Source organism: Manacus vitellinus, unplaced genomic scaffold (genome assembly GCF_001715985.3).
Source record: "Manacus vitellinus isolate BGI_N305 unplaced genomic scaffold, ASM171598v3 scaffold_3_pilon, whole genome shotgun sequence".
Classification (NCBI taxonomy): Eukaryota; Metazoa; Chordata; class Aves; order Passeriformes; family Pipridae; genus Manacus; species Manacus vitellinus.
In genome coordinates, this window is record NW_021940535.1 from 17,164,351 (window position 1) to 17,185,738 (window position 21,388).

Here is a 21,388-nt window from a genome sequence, read left to right on the forward strand (position 1 = left end):
TGTGGAATTGCAAATGAGTACCGCGCTCCTATTCTCCTGGGTGGTGTAGGCAGCTTTCTGCTCTAGGCTGCTGCCTACCTTGCCTGCTGCCATGAGCTATCTCTGCTTTTCTGTGAAAGAACATAAGCAGTGAGTAGAAAAAATTCTCCTGATTTAAATGGGAACAGGATCAGGTTATGATTTAGGGGCAGATTGCGTGTTGGTTTTTTGGTTTTGCCAAGTTGAAGTATTTCAGGTGAATGTCATCTTTATTCAACCCACCTGAAACAGGGAACTGACAGTCATTGTAAAGAGGAGCTTCACTTGTGATCATTCTTGTGTACAGCTGCCAAATGCTATATCTGGGCCCCAAATAAAATCTGAGTTTTATATCAAAGACCTGGAGAACTGTGATTAATGCTGCCTAAGAATTATGGAAAGGCATTTGCCACATATATAGTCATCATGATTTTTTAAAAAATGAAATTAATTCAAGTCTTTCCATCTGATTTCATTACTTTAAAATTTGTTGGGAGTTTCAATAGTTTATAATTAAGGGGAAGAACATTTTACCTGCATGTTAGAAGCTTTCCCCACAGAGCAGTAACAACAAAAAAGCATACAGTTTATTTCATTATTTATCTTGTAAATGTGATTTTTGACACTGCATGTACGTTGATCTACTTCCAAATTATGGGCTGTTTCAGTGATGCACAAATCCCAACAAATAGAACTTTTTATTTAGCAGCTTAAAATCTTATTCCTATTAAAAAACACACTATGTCTAAAATATCCCTCTTCCTGAGAGAACGTTTAAAAAAGAATGTATGGTACTGTTAAATATTCTAGTAGCTAAACCAAACAGGAAAAATGCTGGCAATGACTACCATCCCAAATCCCAGCTTTCTTCCTAGGAGAGTCTGGATTCTCCAGTGTTATCCTGCTTTGTGCAACTGTTTGCATTTTGTAGCACTGAATGGTGCTTTGCTTAGTTGTAAATGTGCTGTGAATGCAGGAGGTGCTATTCAGTGGACATTCAGTCACTACCTCTGAAAAAATTGAACAGGTTTTAATAAAAACACCTTGTAATGAGTAAGAGTTAATATATTTAGTGAGGTTTCTGGGTTCGTATCTACTGTAGTTGTCTTGGTGTGGTACCAGTCAGATTTCTCTCCGCAAGCTGGTCTCTAGATTTTATTAAGTCTTCTCCTTAATGATCAAGCCCTTTTTCTTCTTCTTGTCTATCTCTCATTGAGAGCTGTAGAACTCCCCTTTTATTTTTGAGGATATTGACTCCTGTAGATGATTTCTTTTTGCTCTGTGGTATCTCACTTCATAATTTGAAGGAAACTTCAGAAGCATAGCTGGCACCCGAAGGCAGCGCATCTGTCTGCTGGAAGACTAAGCCTTAGTTATTTCACCCATCAGCATCAGTAGTTTACACCCTGAGTGGGGGTGTTTGGATTTGATATCTGTGAGGATAATACACTACAGGATAATTTGTGCAGTATCTAAAGGCAGTAATACTTATAGGAAATTTGTGTCTCTATGAAATGAACTGAAAAAAGATCTAAGGGTTATTTTAGAACAGTAGCAGTGGAAAAAACTATTTGAAAGGAAGAGACTTTTGACTAGTTTTCACCTAGTCACTATTGTCAGAAAAATAATGTTTTCAATGTAAGAATGCAATAATTTCATGTAGCATTTTTGTAAAGAAATATGGGCAATTCAGTTTCATTACATGCTCTTCCACTTACTGAATTTGAAGGCTTTAACTCCTTCTTCGAAACTAGGCAAGCAGTGAAATGACTTCAGATGATTTTTCCAGCATACATATGTTGTGTAGAGGCATCTAAAAATAATCATCCCCTCCTAGCCAGTTAAATTATCCTGGCAAAGTCCCTAATACATATGAAGCTATGCCAATGGAAAAATGCCACTGCCTTTATCAGTTTAGCTGAAGCCATTTTGGGGAGATGACACCGCGTTGGTGGGAGAGGGTTTCCTTCTGCTGGTGTGCATGTGAGGAGAAGGTCAGGAAGAGGCTGAGGCTGTCAGGCTTGGTACATGCAGCACGACAGCAACACGGAATGCTTGATCCATATGCTTTGGATGTTACCCTGTGCCCATCCCACTCAAACCTCCAGACCACGCCAGCAGGTCAGCACACATGACATGCTCAGAACAGGCTTGGTTGGTCATTCCAATTTAGGACAACAGGCTGCAGTACTCAAGGGTATGACCACCTGATAGTTAACCCAGCAGATCTGGTTAAAATAGTTTGCATTCGCTGTTACTACTTCTACCATTTCTTGACCCTCCTTTTTGCTGCCCATGTACCTCTTTTCTCAGCTGCAGTCTTCTCCCTAATAAACAACCCTCCCTTAATTGCTTCTTTCATCCTTGATCCCATTTTTTCCACATCCGTCTCAACTCAGGCCTCAGGTGACATGATAGGTCCTGCTGGCCTATGTGGCTGTACTCCCCAGAAGGTCCTCTGCCCTCCCCTTTCCCCATCTGTGACACTTGGCCATTTCTTGCCAAGCTCTCTTTCAGCCATCAGTGAAATCAGTGACAGCTGTATAAAGGTTGCAGGAATGACAGTCCCAGTAGATTTTACTGAGCCTGCTCAATAAAAATGAGTGCAAATGAAGAAATTAAGTACAGAATTTTGCATGAGAAGCTCTTCTTTGTGTCCTAATCCCTGCTAGAGGAACGTGCTACAAAATAGCTGACGTCAAAGAAAGACTCCCTTGGCTTCATGGGCCTTCCAGCAGACCCTTATCTTTTCTCTTACTATCTCAGTGCTGGCAGGATGACTAATACGGACAGATATCCTAAAGCTAACAGTGACATCTTAAATCTGTCCTGGGGGATTGAACAGAATATTTATTTCTCCAGTTGAGGAGGGTTTTCATGAATTGTAGCCCATTATTCCATAAAAAGTGTAAGGATGAATGAAACCAAAATGAAGAAATACATGTAAAATTTAGCCAAAGGATATATGATTTAAAAAAAGATAACTGGAAAAGAGGACAGGTATTTTGGCTATAATTGTTGACCACAATAGCTGAGAAATAAAGCCTAGTGTGGTTACGAAATTCCAGCAAATTGATGGATTGTAGTGATGTCAGTTTGTTCTGTGTTACTAAAGCATTTCCAGTGATACAGTACTGTTAGCTTCCAGCACTCAGGAACTGTGGATCAGGTCATTACTGGCAATTCTGCAATTTCATTCTGAATGTTTAAGACTTTTTTTTCATATTATTATCTATATGTGGTTAACAGCAGCACTTTATAGTCCACTGTATCCTGTAGCTTCTGTGCCAGTTCAGCAGATGCTGATAGTATATCAGTCTCCCTTTTGAGAGATCTACAAAATGTTTTTACAAAAACAAATGGCTGGTTTAAAAACATACCTCATACTGTTTCACAAATCTTTTTTTTTTTTTTCTGTAATTTGGTTAGGATACCTCAAAGAAAATTCTAATTTTAAGTCTTTATAAATATCTTCTTATGTAAGATTCTTCCAACAACTTCACAGATACTAAAAAATAAGCCCTCTTTAGAAGCTAGTACATTTTGTGCTTCCCATATAAGCAAACTGCTTTTTCGTTCAGGCCAGTCTCTTAGTGGATGGCAGAACATGAAAGTAAATCTGGGAATCCTATTCTGATAAAGTTTTCACATAAAAAGCACAGTTGGTTGCAGATATCTTCCATAGACAATATGAGGTGTTTTCTCATGCTGTCAGTATCTTTTTTTTTTCTAATTAATCTCTATGTTTATCACAGTAAAGATACTCTGTTTTGATTTGCACGAAATAACAACTCAAAAACCTCCATGCTGTATTTTTTTTCCCCAGAAATTTCACTATGAGCTTTTGCAATCTCCACATATTGTATCTTGGCACAAAACACTACCTCTGCTTATGGTTTGCATCATTAAATATCAGATTGGCTTCTCACTGTGTTTATAGGATACAACAAGAAATAGCCTGTTAAATCTGGCTGGTTGGTAAAACTGGTGTTTGTTGAATCATTGCGCTCCTGTGTTCCCACATCGTACAGAGAACAAAATCCCATAAAACTAATGAGCTGTAAGATAGAATTTAAGTCAATGGCAAAGAATATGCCCAAATGTCGTAAATAAATTGAGAATAACTTTTATAAAGTCTAAAAAAGTGATTCCCTAAACACCGAGAGTAGACCAGAAATGCAATCTATAAAAGTGTTTTGAAGTAAAAAATGCATGCCAAGCATATATAATATTAATAATAACAGTTCTGATGGCTTATCTGTAGATCTTACTGGCATACTGTTGGAACTGAAGCAATTATTATCATCTCCACCTTATGGATGAGGAAGCTGGGTAACTGTAAGAACAAATTTTAAACACAGAACATGAGGCAGTGCTGACTCCAATTCCCATTGCAACTCCCAACTTTAATTATTTTTCTGTGAGCTTCGTTTGTTTTCCTTCATTATACAGAACTTGTTCTTTCAGCACAAGGTAATTTGGATAACACTGAATGTAGATTAGATCCATATATTAATACTTATGAAATTTATTAATTTTAAATTGTTCTGATAGATTAGCTCCTTCTCATCACTGTTATGGGAAGATGCCCACATCCTTAATTTAGAGTGGTGTGTCTCTTTTGACAATGTTTTACTGCTTGAGACACTGTGGAAAGCAACAGGAAAAGACTGTCTCTGATGCTTTATTAGCATGTTTCTGGATAGGCCTGGTGGGAAGTATGTGGAATATCACTTCTAAGATCGTGTATTTCCACTGACCAGTATCCATGTGATGCTGCTGAGATAAATCATGGAAGGCCTCAGTATCAGCAATACAAGGATGACGTCCTGTTCTGCTTCTCCTGATTGATGTGAGTGCCATAAAAACTGTCTTTCGGTGTCTGGCTAAAATCAAACTGTATATTAGTTAAATAGAAATGGTGCTAAATGGAGGACTGAAATCTACTGAAAAAGTAGCAATTTCCGTCTTGTCTTGCATTCAGGAATCATTTTGCTTGTGGCTTGTCCCTTGACTCTCTTTGGCTTCTTTATTGTCGTCTTTTTCAAGGCAATATTTCCTGAGATAAGCAAGAGAAATTAATCTGGTAACTTGACTTGGATAATCCTCACATTTGTGTCTTCCATCCCTTACCGGTGCAGTGCATTTACGTAGAGCTTTAGACCAGAAAACTCTCCAGTTCTTCGAAGCTGTTCAAAATGCTGCACCACTGGAAGCACTCCCTGTTTTATCACTGTCTTGCCCCTGGGGCTCCATACCAGGTCTGATTCAGTATCTTCCTGCTAACCTTTGAAGTCATCTGTGCTGAGTGTCTTAAAACAAAGTTTTCCTTGAATGGTAATTGCCCCTCCTTGCAGCTACATTCCTCGAGGATCTGTTTGTTCTTCGGATAGCGGACACACAGGACCAGTAGACAGAAGTGAAGTCATCAGGGCTCCACTGCCAGGGTTTGGCAGTGGAGCCCCTGAATCTGAGATCCTCAGGAATGAAATGCAACATCCAGTTTTCTTGTTGCACGGTCACACATACAAGATTAGAAATTAGAACAGAAAGGGAGATTAATTGGAAAATTGGAAAGGAGGAGAAAGAAGAGAGGAGAGAATAATGTATTAAAAGAAAAGCCTGGCCAGTCCAACTAACTCAGGAGAGCAAAGAAACACGGATTGATACCTTGGTGTTATCTCAGTCACATAGCCATCATGAAACACTATAGTATTTAATAGGAGTAGGTAAGATTTCTCCATGTGATTTTTGGTGTGCTTTCTGCTCATACCAGAGTTTTCCTTCAGATGTCCTGGGAGGGTGCTGCTTCCATACTGACCTCCCTGCTAAGGTAATTTAGCAAAGATATGGACTTGAGTTCTTGCTGGAAATTTATTCTCATGTCTCAATAGTACTAGATTCGTGACTTTACTCAGTACAAAAAGAAAGACCGACCTTACCAAATCATATTGCCATTCTCTAGGACATACAAAAAGCACTTTTTAGTGACTTTCTTCAGTGTATTAGGGTCTAAATACAAGAAAAAAGTATAATGAATTGTGTTGTCCATAGGGTTTTTTCCCCAGTGCAAGACTTATGATCTTCAAAGGTATTTCAGAAAACTTCTGAAATAATTTTAACAGTTAAAAAGTAATTTCAATACACAGAGTCATAAATACTCTAGTTTATTACAGAAGGCATAAACCTGTACTGCATTCCTCTGGCATGCCATTTCATGAGACAGGGTGAACCTCATCTCCCTCCCCTTCCCTCCTAGCAGCTGTGGTCTCTTACCACTTACTCAGTGCCAGCTGTGGTGCTCACCAGCCGCCTTGCAGGGGTAATTCAACTCACTAACCCAGCAAAAAAGTGGGTATTTTCTGCAGGGTCAGCAAAGCGAGTCGGGTCATGCAAGGGGTAGAAGGGGACTGTGCTACAGAGAACAAAATCTTTTATGTCTGTCCTCATTAATCATTATGTCTTTCCTTAAAACTGTCATCAGTTTTTATAGTGTTTTACATGAAGATATTCAAGTGAGTTGAGTGTTAGCCTCATACTTAAAACACCCTGTGTCCCACGTTAGGTTTTTTCTATTCTCTTTATTTGAAGTTGTGTTGCATTTCAAAGAGTTCTACTATACAGCAAAGTAAACGTGGTTATAGGCGTTTCCTAAAACTATTAGCATAATTATTCCTTTATTAAAAATTATTTCAAGAAACAATGTCTGATGTGATCTATATACTAGGAATAAAAATGCCCTTCCGTATTTGCAGTAAACTTTCATCCATTAGAAATATGCCAGTAGACATTAAAATCAAATCACCTAAGGAAAGCAGCTTAACTCCTCTTTATCTTCAGCAACTTCAGCAGTTTTGCAGAGCCACCTGTAACTCAGAGTGGTTCAACAGCTCCCCACACTCATGACCCCGTACAGCCATACCAGGAACTAAATAAACCCTACTTACTAGCAATTAAAGTGATTTAATTTAAAACACACTGACAGATGCATAATGGGTTAATTAGAAAATAAGTAATTAGTAAATAGGATGGAAAAGGTTAAAAGGTTGTGGACTTTTGTTGTTTGCTTGGGAGAGATAGCGAAATCATCAGCGATTAAACTTTTTCTTTTAATTTCGGGGCTTAATTCTATTATTGTTAGCTGTAAATGAGGCAGCAAACAAGAAGAGAGGTCTAAAAAAAACAAAGAAGAGAAATCACGGTTTATTGGACGTATGAAAGGCCATTGTTAACACTTAGGCTATGTGATTTGTTTCCAGTCTGCTCACAAAAGTAGGTATCCATCTATAATGTTTGTACTTAATATGAGGATATATACGTCTTCTGAGAAGAAGTAGTTGTCCTCTCCTCTGTCTGCACTGGAGCCCCAAGGAGATCAGGAAAAAGGATATAAGAAGTGATAAGAGGTCAGAACACACCTCTTAGGAAACCCTGCCTGCCTTAAAGAGTAAATCAGTGAATTGTTTAGTTGGGAAAATTCCGTAATGTGTTTATTCTCAAAAAAAAAAAAAAAAGAGGTTAAAAAGGAACAGGACTTTGAATAAGGTAACTTCTGAGCTGTGAAAATCCTCAGCTCAAATCCAGTTAACTTCATGTGGTGCTGGTTATATAGACAAAGCCATTACAGAGGATGCAGGCCATTTTCTGTTAAAATAAGCAAAATAAGAGCTTCTACTTCATTTTCACAAGTATTATTTCTTCTCTCCATGACTCTTGTCTGCCCAAAACCAGAAGCAAAGGGCTTTTAGATAGTTTTAATACAGTTATATTTTATGATCACTAGCTTATTGCAAGGTAACTTGAAACTCTTAAATTATTTATAATAATTATAAATATATGTATCTATAAAACTTATGGGTTTTATTTTCAGAGGGGTCATTTGCAGAAAGCTTTCTCCAATTTGAGCCTAATTGTTACTGAAGTCATTGAATTTTTTCTTTTGAAAAATAAACTTTTGGGTAAACCTCAGAAACAGCAATATGGAGTTCTCATTTCAAAATATCAATTAAAACCAGGCAGGAATTTTTATTTTCAAATATAGCTACTCTCTAACATAATTACATGTCCACCAGTAAGCATTAGCGTAATTTAACCAAAATTTCCCTAACAGTCACATTCTCCTATCATTCCTTGCTCTCTTTTGGGCGTGGTTATCCTGTGCTCACTTCCCTGTCACTTCACCATGCCGTAGTTAACTCTCAACAGAGATATGTCAGTCCAGCCCCTTAATCATTTAACTTATCTGTCCCTCCCTTTCTATTAGTCATACTTTTTTGTGTCTCTGGTGTGCCTTCAACATGCCATCAGGGATATTTTCTGCTTTACTGCTCGACGTAAGGCCTGAACCTACACATGCAGAAATGCACTGTCCTCTTTTGGTGCGTCATCAACTGTCATCAACTCTGATGCCCATTTCCCTTGAGCTGCTTCTGCAGCAGCAGGCAGAGGCTCCAGGACTGCCAGTTCAACTTGTAGAAAGGTTCTGCACAGATTTTTAGCTAGTCTTTATTCACACACCATAGCTTTTGCTAGCTAGGGATACAGATTTCAGAAAACAACTAACTTCTTGTTCTGGTCTGTTACTTCAATTTTGCTGAAAATCACCATCTTCAAAATTTTCCCCCAGTTATAATTGAACTTAAGCCATACATTTCAGAATTTAGTAGTTTGGCAATTCAGCTATCAGTTTTTAGGAAAAATAGAATCAGGTTTGGAAACTCATCAAGTCACACAATATACAAAACCCATGAGGATAAATCCGTAGCTGTAACAGCATCTCTTGTTTTCTTTTCCAAGGTTTTCTGCAAAGTTTGATGTACTTTCTTTCACACTGTAAATCAAAGCCTGAAATGTAGATAACAATTTTTCAGTATTGAGAATTTATTTTTCAACTAAGTGGTGGCTTTCTGAAGCTCTGTTTAAGAATAGCAGAGAGCCTAAAGCTGCATTAATTCTGCTGTTCATATTTGAATCCCTGAAAATAGCTCATACAAATGCCAGTACCAATCTTTAGGGTAATATTTATCCCTATTCAGAGTGACATTTGTAGATTAGAACATATTCATTTCTGCTTCGCTGATTTTTTAGGCACAGCGTATATAAGATGCATTGACAAAATGCATTCGTGCTAAAAAGATTCATCCAGGTACCTCCCCTCTTGACATTTAGAAAGTATTCTTTTTCTGGATCAATTTCATCATAAGGGGAGGGAATCAGTTCAAGGAAAGTTTTTGAAATTTGTTATCTCTGAGATTATCTGATGTTACTTAGTTGCAGAGACTTACTGGGTAGGTAATTCAAGACAGCCTTTGTCTAATACACACTTGAAAGTAGTTAATAAGAGAAATTAGCATTGAAGATAAACTGCCCCTTGTTGAAATTTCAGGGAGAGCTAATGTTTCCTGAGACTATGGAACAAAACAGATAAACAAGAAAAGTTTTATGTCAAAGCTATTGTCTGAATACACATATGCTGGGGAACGAACACATAAGCTATGAAATATCTCAAAAAACCACTGGAATACTGACTCAAATTAGAGATCTTTTATATTATCTCCTTTAGTTTTCTATCATTCTCGGCCCTCCAAGATCCTTGCTCAGCTGGATATTTATTCAAGTCTGTAGAGGTCTTTGTGAATTAAGGCTTAAATCTTTAATGATATAAACATCACTTAATTCACAGTTACCGATCAACTACTCTTTGGTAAATCTGGCTAGTTTGCACCATAATGCTTCATCTTAAGGAAGTCTCTCACAGGGAATAAATCCCTGACTATCAAAATAGTGGCTAAACAGGGCTGCCTCCAGTTCTGTGCTCCTCTCATGCCCTCCTGTGTACACATGTAGTAGGCCAAAGCAAAGTGCTAGAGGAGCTGACATTTGTGTAAGGGGATGAAGTAAAGGAAGAGAAGGCTGAAGCCCATTATGCTGACCGAATTTTAAGCTTCATATAAGTAGATTTCTTAGAGCCTTTACATCTTAGGGCCAGTCAGCAGCTCCAGGTCATAATAGTAAGTGATTTGAGATACTCTGAGATAACATTACTCATTTCTGTGAGTACTGGGAGAGAGAAGAATTACATGTTCTGTTTTCTACTTGATGACCAGATGGTTTAAAGGTAATGTTACAGTCTTCCTCCACATTCTTTCAATGAAACCTCCTTTCTAATCTGTTCAGGCTACTGGGAAACAGACAGAAATACTAAAACTCCTTTTCTTTTTGGCTATGAAGAAATGCATTATTATATTTTCCATTATCTTATAAAAAGATATATTTTCCCCAATACAGTAAGCCAGTAAGTTCTGATGAAATCATAAAAACAACTTTTATCTTGTTTTTGTCTTGCATTACTTCATTTTGTGGTGCTGGGTCTATTTTTTTGTAGCTAGGTTGAAATCAACAGCTTTATCATTCAGCCTGTCCTACAAACCATATGCCAGATCCAAAGCCTCACAATGGGGCTATGGGAAGAATTAGTTTGTCCATCTAAATTAGTATTGTTCATCCTGCAGATCTGCTTATTGAACACGAGAGCTTTCAAAAACCTGTAAAGCAGTGAAGTTACTGTTGTCTTTTGTGAGACTTCTTGTCTGCATATAAAAATGTTCTGGCTTTCATGCTGTAAAAAATCTGCTGATGCCTGCACAGAGCTAAGCACGTGTTGAGTCTGTGTGAGGAGGATGTTACACAGAACTACTGGACGTTCCTATTAGAAAGCTCTTTGCCTTTTTGTTCTTGCATTTCAGAATAGACTGCAAATGCCTATACAAATAGTGCACTGTGGTTTTCATTTTTTGCTTTATTGCATGTTTTTGTGTCCTCATGAATTGAGCTAGACTAGCAATAAAAAGCATGAGTCAAAGTCCACTTCTGAGCTTGTGCCTACAAGCCAGTTCTGATGGGGGCTTTTCATTAAATGTATCTGGAAAACTAGAGAGATTTTTATTTCTCATACAGTGCAAGTTATTCATTATGTTTTGCAAGGGAGCGAATACCACTGGCTCATTATATAGATATTGTGTACCATAAGCCATAGTCTCGTACATTTTTTCACTGAATATATATTAGTACAAAATCCTCTCTATATCTTGCTCTAAAATAGTAATTTTGCTTTCCCATTAAATATTGAAATAAACTTTAAAGTTCAGTTAGGCATCAATACAACCTGTATATGGGTACCTTCTAATTTTTCCTGATGTGAAGTTGCTACTCTGGGTTTTTCACTAAAGATGAAGTTCAAAGTGAGAGCAGCTTTCATGGAGAGAGTTTGCAGAACAAAATATTCAGATGATTCATCCCATAATTCATCGCCCCCAAGCCAAGATAGCCCTCAAGAAAAACAGAAGTGCCATAATTTGTGGAAGGAAGGGCATGAGGGACTGGAGTCCTGGGGTGCTTACTCTGACTGTGATGGAGCTTTCCCTCTGCACCCTGTTACAAAAGCTACATGCTTTGCTATCCTGCTCTGTGCCCTCGCCAGCTCCCTCCCGCATCCCAGGACCTGGGCAGGCTCCCACCCATCCCCGGGTCTGCCAGCAGCCCTCCCCTCTTCTCGGCACCAGGCTCCCCTCCCTGGAGGCAGCCCAGCTCCTGGTGAGCCAGAAGCAAAGCGGCAAATGTTGTGTAAGAGTGTTGTATAAGAGTACCAGGGATAAGCCAGAGGCATTGGCTGTTGCAGGTAGGGTTACAGGAGGGACTTGAGTGAATGAGCCAGGTTGCCCCATGGCCCTCCCTCTGGCTTTTAAAAGGGGATGTCAAGGGGCAGTCCAGCAAAGAGGCAGGTGGTTTGTCAGTGCTTCTGAAAGGTGCAAAATCCCTTTTCCCACCTGTTCCTGCCTTGAGAAGAGACAGGAGGCAGCAGTGCTTGTCCTTTCTGTGCAGCCGCTTGGTGAGTGGGAAGGGAAGCCTGAGGCTTGTGAAGAAGTGTGCAATTCGTGGTATGGACAGGAACCAGGATTCAAACCACAAAATCACCATGCCCCTGGCTTAGAGGAGACTGGCAGCCACCATCTAAACCTGAAGCATCAGAATAAGGTCAAAAACACCTTCATCCCCTGAGCAGCGAACTCCTTTTGTACAGCCATTGGTTAATCCAGTGCAGTTGCGTGAAGGAGGAGGCACTTGGTGAGCATGGGAGAACACTTAACCATATTGATTAATGCTAATTGGTTTATCACCTCTCATTATGGAAAAAGTAAGTAGGTGCAGTAACTGGCACTGTGGCTGGACAGTTTTTCTAGACTGGAGATCAAAGCCTGAGAATTAATTCCAAATATCACCTTTTCAGGCCAGAGGATCTGCAGATCCCAAAGATGTCTTTTATCTTTTTATTTTGAGGCAGTATAAAATATTCTTTTCCTGGTGCGGGGCTGTAGATCTGAGGCACAACTCAGTATCAAGGCAGAGTAAACATTTTGCTACCTTTATTAGTTGTATCCAATATTAATGTAAAGACTACCTTGTTAAAAAAAAAAAAAAAAGAAAGAAAAAGAAGTAGAGTTGAGCTCCAGCGATGGAGAAGGAGCACACTGTCCACTCTGCTGCCTCAACTCTCTAGAAGGGAGATCACGTGGGATGTGAGATAGCAGCCTCTGAATTGGTGCTGCGTGCATAGGGTTTGTGACTCAGAGCCATGAGACCTTGGGTATCTCTTTTTGGGCAAATAAGTGCTCAACACACAGCAGATAATCTAACAAAGCTTGTTCCCTCATCTCTGTGACGTTAGCAAAGCTTAGCCATGAAAATTGTGTCACTTCTGGCAAGAAAGAAACTTACTCTGCAATGTCCGGGAAGACTACCAGACATTATTGGCCCGATGTAGCGGAGTATCGTCTGTGACTCATGCACATCTTTCCCACTTGTGCCTGGTCATGTGCTTTTTAGCTGCAGACGCTGAAAAAGAATCTGATTTACTCCAAACATCTTCCACAACTATGCCTTCAAGAGGAACTGGCTATAATTAACATAGACACCACTTAATCTCGCTCATTTGAAGTAGCAACTGTGTTGCACCTTCAGAAGACAAGGTTTTGGGTGCCAGAATGGATAAATACTACTGTACTTCCACAATGTTTCCATCTGTGTGCCACATTCCTTGGAATGAAAAATGGGAATTACTTCTGGCATATAAAGTGTGGTATAAAAGCATCTTTTTGGAAACATCCCAGTACACTTGGGAAGGTTATTAAAATCACTGTCAGGTACAAAGCAGGTATTAAGCAGGTATTACAAATGGGCTCAGTTACTGTGTATCCTTTGGCAGTTGCTAAATTTACCTAGCGGAGATGCTAGATGAGGGAGATGATGTACATTCACATAGCAGCATCAAGACCTGCTCCAAGAAACTTAAATTCTAGACAGTTATGAGGGGAAAAAGAGGATGCAAACTCTCCGTTTTAAACTGTGGCACACAAGAAGACTGCCAAAGCTAGATACGTTAGTGTAATGCTTTAAACAAAAGACTATCTTTTCTTACAGTCATTTTGTAATTAGTTTTTTTATACAAGTGACAGCTGCCTTTATGCCAAGTTCTAGTCTCATCAGGGAAAATGGCAAAACTCCCAGGATAGCTGGAATTTTTATGTAGAATTCATTGAAGAACATTGTATTTCTCAATTTTTTAATCCTCCTTTCTAACAGATTGGTGCAAATCCAATAATTTTAGGTTTAGTAACTAATTATTTACAGGAGGGACAGAATTTTTGTTTAAAACATTCAATTGTTTACTTCAAGAGCACTTATATGTCACTGAGTCACCAAACCACAATTAAATTCTGGGAAATGGCTTATTGTTGAGGTTCACAGCATCCCATGGCATGGCGGGATGGGTCTGATTTTAATTGGAGGCCTGATCTAAATTTGTATCCTTGTATCTCTTGATTGACAGACTGTGAAGAATTCTGAAGTTCCACAAGATGTCAGTAGCAAAAAGAAAGACCTTGTATCATCCCCTCTGGTTCTGTTGTTTGTACTGAACAACAGTTCTTGAAAATAGAGTGAACATTATGTACTGAAATCAGTAATTTCCATTAAGTATAACATACTGTAGAGAGAAATAATTTCAGATGATTAGGAAATAGAGAGAGGAAAAAAGAAATCGGTGCATATTTTTTTCTTTTTCCTCTCTGGTGACCAGTGACAGGACCTGAGGGAATGGCATGAAGCTGTATTGGGAGTTTTAGGTTGGATATCAGGAAAAGGTTCTTCACCCAGCGGGTGGTCGGGCACTGGAACAGGCTCCCCAGGGAAATGGTCACAGCCCTGAGGCTGCCAGAGCTCAAGGAGCCTGAGGCAACGTTCTCAGGCAAATGCTGTGATTCACTGAATCATAGAATATGCTGAGTTGGAAGAAACCCATCAGGATCATATTCCTGGGGTTGTCCTGTGCAGGGCCAGGAGATCAAGGAGATCAACTTCAATGGTCCTTGTGGGTCTATTCCAACCCAGGATATTCTATGATTGTGGGTTTGGGGTGGTTTTTTCCCCCCCCTTTCTTCTTTTTTTATTTACGGGACAGGAGGGATGTGTTTGGGGTTTATTGGAGGAGAGCGGAGGCCGTGTGTGTGTGTGTGTGTGTGTGTTGTGCTTGGTTTTTTTTAATCATGAACAATTCCGACTTTCGGAGTAGCAATTAATTTAGTTTAAAGATCTATCCAGACGTGTCCAGTTAAGGACACGAGGTATCGAGTGATGCAGACAGGGAGCAGCGCTCCGGCTGTGCCGCTGCCACCAGAGCGCGCTGCCGCTCCGCGCCGCGGGGCCCGGCGGGGCGCGTTCCTTCTGCCGCCGGGAGGGCGGGGAAGCTGCGGCGCTTCCCGGCGCTTCCCGGCGCTTCCCTGCGCCTCCCGGCCAGGCAGCTGGGGTGTTGTGGGCGCGGGCTATGGCGCTGGTTTCCACTCCGTCTCGAGTAGCGGGGAGCGAAGCAGCACCTGGGGCGAGCGACGGACAACACCTTGTGTAGCCTGTGCGGAGCCCCGGGTGTGGGAGCGCCCGAGAGGACTCTCGGTGCCGGGGGCGGGGGTGATGGGCTTAGGTGGAAAGGCGGGGCTGCGTCCCAGATACATTAATTACCCGGGGCTGCAGCTCACCTGCTCTCCCATTCTGTTGGTGATGTAGTCCCTGCCTAAATAGAGCAGATGCACTCGATGTTCTTTCAGCCTGCTGTTGAGGGAGGATGTTTATTTTAAGGACAAGGCAGGGAAAGGCTCCTCGTGTGAGGAGGCAGTGACCAAGAGAAAATACAGGCAGGGCTGTGGCACTGAATGGACGGAGAGAAATAAAACCCGTAAGCTCATTAACAAGACCAAAGGACAGTTTCTTACCATAAGATGGTGATTGGGACAATCTACGAGAGGTTCTGTTTCCACTGTCAAATGTGGAAATATGCTAACATTAAAAGGCAGGTCTTTCCTGATAATAGAATCATCAAGGTTGGAAGAGACCTTTAAGATCATCCAGTCCTACCGTCCACCCTGCACTCCCCCTGTAAACCGTAAACCACATCACTCAGTGCTAGATTCAGACACCTCGTAAGCGCCTCCAGAGATGGTGACTCCACCACCTCGCTGGGCAACCCATTCCAATGCCTGGCCACCCTAACAGGAAAAAAAATTTTCTAATATCTAAATATCTAATCTGAATCTCCCCTGTCTTAGCTTAAAGTCATTTCCTCTGGTCCTCTCACTGCAGGCAGGGTAGAAGAGAGGCCAACCCCCACCTCACTACAACCTCCTTTCAGGCAGTTGTAGAGAGCAGTAAGGCCCCTCGGACACCCCCCTTCTCAAGGATAAACAAACACAGCTCCCTCAGCCATTCCTCATAGGATGTGTTTTGTAGACCTTTCATGAGCCTTGTTGCCCTTCTCTGGATGTACCCTGGCACCTCAATGTCTTTCTTAAAGTGAGGGGCCCAAAACTGAACACAGAACTCAAGATGCAGCCTCACAAGTTCCAAATACAGGGGGATGATATTCCAGAGAACGTGACTGTTCTCAGGCTAATTTTCCACAGGCATTAGTGGGGTCACTTGTAGGCCCGGGATTTCTTACTTAAAAATTCTAATGAGATCTTGTCTCTATTCTGGAGTAATACCTTCAGGATTGTCTCCACTTGGATTGGATTGTTGGTGCTTAAACTAGGGAGCGAGCCGGGATCATCCAGCTGGGCACGCTGTTTTGGGCAGAACAAGGGCATGCTGCCTGCTATGCCTCTGTGTGAAAAACGTGATGTCTGGTATAAATACCAATACTGCTGAAGGAAGATGTTGTAACTTATATCCATGACTTTCTCTCCTGACACTAAATGAGCTTGCAGGGCTTCAGTCTTTGCTACCAAACAGACAAAAAGTTAATGCCACTCTGTGTGTATGGTCATATGAATGGGGGACACAATCTAAATATTAAAACCAAGACTATAAAATGCTAAATTCAGTTCTTCACAGCTGCAGTTGTCTTCTTAATAAAAGAGATGATGATGCTGTGCAAAAGTAGTAAGTACATATAAATTAGTTTTCTACCAAATGAGTAAAATTACTATTTAAGTCTCAGAACTTTGTAAAAGTTTATAGATTTTTGGATTTCAAATGATTGAAGAAGAATCGGTGTAACTGTAGACACAGGATTTCTAATTCCTTTGAATTCTCTGTTCTTACTGAACCTGAGAGTAATGGGCATGTATCATTAGCAACTGTAAAGTAAAAACCAGTTAGCTCCGAAGGTGACATATAATACTTACAGGAGATTCTGAAAAAAACCTAACAGATAGTGTTCCATGAAGTGGGCAGAAGCATTTTTTTTTCTGTATCAGTAGCCACCAGCTTTTAGACCTTGCTTCCAAAAATCCCTGTTATCCACAGCTCCTCCAGTTTACCGTGTTTTGGACTTGATTTGCATTCGTTGCCTCATGCAGCTAAGCAAGGTGCTTTGAATTGAATGTGTTAAGCCATTGAACGTGGAACATGGTATTCAAGATCCAAAATATTCCGTCCTGTTTAAATGCTAATGGTATTCTGCAGATGTGCATTTATGGACATATTACATGGGGTTTTTTTCTTTTTTTTTTGGCAGCTGACATTGGTGACGGAAGAAGGACAAGAATGATTACATATCCATAATTCCCAGCAGTATGTCAGGTAATCATATTTTGTAAGAGCATCTATGCAATATTTCTTGCTTTGCTGGAGTGATTATTATTAAATACATCCTGCAAAATACTTCTTTAACAAATTCTGAATGCATTGGTACTGGGAATAGAAATCCTTCCTCGACCCAGAGTATAGAGATGTGGGACACACCTTCCCCAACATTTTTATGTTGAAACTCTCTTTTTCCTTGATTTTCCTTCAGGAACATAGTTATGTTTTGTTCTAAACACACATTCCAACTTCAGCATTCCGACTGAAACTGCCAGGACACCAACAGTTTCTGCTGACTACATTGACCTAAGTTATTTTGTAACATGGATATATCCCCTGAGCTTCACAGTGAGACAGTCAAACTCATGTTACATAGATTACCAAGTACTCTTCAGAGAATTATTGACTAGATCTGTAGGTGGGCTGAAGATCCAGAGTTGAAATGACCATTAACCATTTTAATCCTGCTTAGCCATCTTATGCCTGCCAGTTGCAAAGCATTTGAGGGCTACGCATAAATTAGCTGTGTCAAAACCCCCATGTATCTAATCCCAGAACAGGGTGTCTAGAAAGATGTACTTACAATGTGGAGATCATCTAGAAAGCCAAAGAATTTCAGACTTCCAGAATTCGTTTTAGCATTCATGAAATTGCCTAAGAAAATGTTCTGCTGATACCGTTTGTCAACGTGTATTTCAAGAGCCAAATGCATAAATGGGACCTTTTAAAAGCTTGTTTGTAAAATGCAGCATGTGCTACGTAGGAAAAGTCATAACTAACAAGACTGAATTCCTGGTGTTATGCTCAAGGGACAGTTTATTTTTACTGACTGTGCATATCAAATATCCTTTCCTTTCCCCTAGAAGGCTCCCGTCCTTTCACATTGGCCAGCAAGTGGTAATGGCTTCATTCATCAACAAAGCTGGTCTTCTAACTTTAGGATTCTAGATATGAGATAGAGGGTAAAATTCATGGGGAGATGCAGAGTATTATTTAAATCTATGCTTTTACAGTAAAATGTATTATTTTATAATGTGCAAAGGTGTGGTTTTTTATGGTTTCTTTGCTGCCTGTTGAAGGGGAGGTGAATATAAGAAGGAGGCAGAGGGCATTGAGGCAGTTTGTGCAATGAAGTGGAGTAACCTGACCCTCAGTTGATGTGTCAGGCTCTGAATTAGCATCACCACTGCATGAGGATCAGGAAGGAGTTAGTATCCTTAGGCTATATTGGCAGGGCCTGGTAGAGTGTTTTTGCATTGTTCTGCAGGCATTCTAGGCATGATGATTTCATTTGGCAAATACCTGTTTTGGAAGAATTTAAATCATTGCCACATAACTTGGTGTCTTCCAGCTCTCCGTTGTGCTCTCTTCTGTCTCATGCTAAACTGTGTTTTATGGCATTTTACGTCAGGTCTTAATGTTGCTGTGGTTTTGGAGAGAGCAGTTAGTAGCTTGTGCTATGTGATGGCAAGAGATGAGGAAGGAAATGCAGTGTGCCCACTTTTTCTGTTGGGTCTGTGGCTTCCTGTGGAGGGCAGTTTTATGGAGATTTTCCACTAGCACTGTAACCAGCCCTGTCTCACTGGACTTGTCCCTGGCAGGGCAGCTCAGCTAAGCTCAGTGAAACACAAAGCCTAATTGGAAGGACCTACATTTTCTACATTTCTTTTGAAAGAAGTGGGCAGAGCAAATAACGTGCAAAGAAAATAATCATAAGATGACTATTGGTACAGCTGTAGATGTCCATCACTTTTCTTTATGAGCAGTTCTTATTTTCTGTTTCTGACTATAGGAATGACATTCCCTACATGAGTCTGAATGTGAAAAGAAGCATGGATGAAATGAAAATCTTTCAAACTCTATAAAAACTTCATAAATGCCACCATCCAGAGCCAGACAGGTGTCCTTTCCTAATGAATGAAAATGGAATTTTAGATTCTGTTACTGAGTCACTGGAATAAGAACAGAATCTAATCCAAAACCAAACCATTTGACTAAAATAATGGGCTGTATTCTGAATTTTTGATAGCTAATTTCTCTGCCCATATGTTATATTTTTACTGCAGTATGTATTTTCCTGTTGTAGGCACTGCCCAAAAGCCTTCAGGTTTTAGTGCAATCTAGAGAAGTTTTTCTGACAGAAGGTTGTAGAATTTGGCCTTGACAGTAAAGCTAGGCTGTACTACATTTGCAGTTTCCATAAGAAAAATATTTCAAATATTTTGGCATCTCAGCTTTAAAAACACATACTAGTGTGATTATTTTATGTAGTTATTGCTTTTAATAGAGAGAGTTCAAGTTTGTCAAAATTATTTGGGAACTTCAAAGTTATTAGTATCATCTAAGGATTTCAGAAGTGTAGAAGCCCTTACTTAAGAGTGAATAAAATTAAAAATAAAAAGCAAAATTAATGTACCAGGTAAAATATTTGCATGCAAAAAGATAAACTGAAAAGCTGATGTTCAAAGTGAAGTCCAAACTACTCTTCCTTTTCCTTAGAATGCAGAGTTTACCCAGCAATACAGATGGAGTTAATTAACACCTAATATTGGGTACTTGGTGCCATTAGAAGCTGACAAGTGAAAAGCTGGATCTGCAGGTTTTGTAAACAGTGTTTGTTAGTATACTTTTGCTACTCTAGGTGTCAAAACTTGCCTAACCAGTTTTATTTACACATAACTCAGATGATGACCAAACATTGAGATAAAGGGATTCTTCAGGAGGTGGAGAGCTGGACATAGCATATCTTTGGGTACTATGTCTGAGATAGATGCATTCTGTTCCCATTAACTGAAGCTTGATAAAATAAATAGTTTTCAGATGAGGGATCACACAAAAAATGTTACATAACAAACCTGAAAGTTTAACTTTCCTGTTTTGAAACACGATTTTTTTAAGTATGCGTTGTCTTCTATAGAATCACAAAATCACAGAATGGTTTGGGTTGGAAGGGACCTTTAAAGGTTATCTTGTCTAACCCCCCTGCAATAAGCAGGGACATCAACTAGATTAGGTTTCTCAGAGCCCCGTCCAACCTCATCGTTAATGCTTCCAGGGATGGGGCATCCACAACTTCTCTGGACAAGCTGTTCCAGTGTTTAACACCCTCATTGTAAAATCTTCTTCCTTACATCTAATGTAATTCGACCCTCTTTCAGCTTAAAACCATTACCCCTTTTAGCCTATTGCAACAGGCTAAAAAGTTTGTTCCCATCTTTCTTGTAGGCCCCCTTTAGGTGCTGAAAGGCCGCAATAAAGTCTCCACAGAGCTTTCCCTTCTCCAGGCTGAACAATCTCAATTCTCAAACTTTCCTCATAGGAGAGGTGTTCAATCCCTGTGATCATCTTGGTGGTCCTCCTCTGGACTCACTCCAACAGGTCTGGGTCTTTCCTGTGCTGAGGACCCCAGAGCTGGATGCAGCACTCCAGGTGGGGTCTCATGAGAGCAGAGTAGAGGGGCAGAATCATCTCCCTCAACCTGCTGGTAACACTGCTTTTGGTGCAGCCCAGGGTATGATTGGCTTTCTGGGCTCTAACAACAGCTGTTCATCCGCAGCTTTACGGTTGGCACCAACAATTACTGCCCACAGAGTAATATATGGGAAAGAAAATGATATAAGCATTTTAAAAATCAGTACTATCTTAGCAATAACTGCAAGTCTTTCTGTCATACATTTGCACGATAGAATAGAAAAATTAAAAAGTTGGAAAGTATTATTTTCTCATTGAGAAGATAGTACTTTCAAATAAATATGTAACATAGTAAATTGAAAACATTCTTTCTGTGTTAATACTGTAGTGAAGCTTCTGGCTTTAGCATCACTATTCACTGGTAATAATCTAATGTTGAAGGCTTCCTTGTGTACATTTTCTCCCAAAATGCAGGACAACCTCTGAGGCGTGTCTTCATCTTACTTTATTTACTGGAGTGAGAACTGAAGAAGAAATTAAAAAGTGGCTTTTAAAACCTAGAAAATATTTGTAGAATGCAGTAAATCTCATTATTTTCACCTTCATGGCAGATGAAGAGTGAATGTAAAGAATATAATAGTAGTGCCAGTGAAATCTGCAGCAGCTCTTTCTCTGACTTCAGCAAGGCCAGCGTTTTACTCTGCTTTTACTCAAGGGTTTCATAATCAACTCAGTCATTGTGCTTCTATGCTCAACACTGTTCTATTCGGTAATGACTGTAAAGTTAGATCAAGATAGGAATTATAATGAAATTAAGTGCTTACATTGG

General features: G+C 39.9%; 1 protein-coding gene across 2 annotated transcripts in view; it reads left to right on the top strand.

Annotated features, from left to right (window-relative positions):
- THRB (thyroid hormone receptor beta) overlaps positions 1-21,388 on the top strand; it is a 161,174-nt gene that overhangs the window by 90,475 nt on the left and 49,311 nt on the right. For both annotated transcript variants that reach the window (XM_029961780.1, XM_008923722.3), the window contains one exon: positions 17,081-17,145. In XM_029961780.1, the coding sequence (XP_029817640.1) occupies positions 17,139-17,145 (7 nt within the window). In that variant the 5' untranslated portion in view covers positions 17,081-17,138. The remainder of the gene's footprint in view (positions 1-17,080; positions 17,146-21,388) is intronic.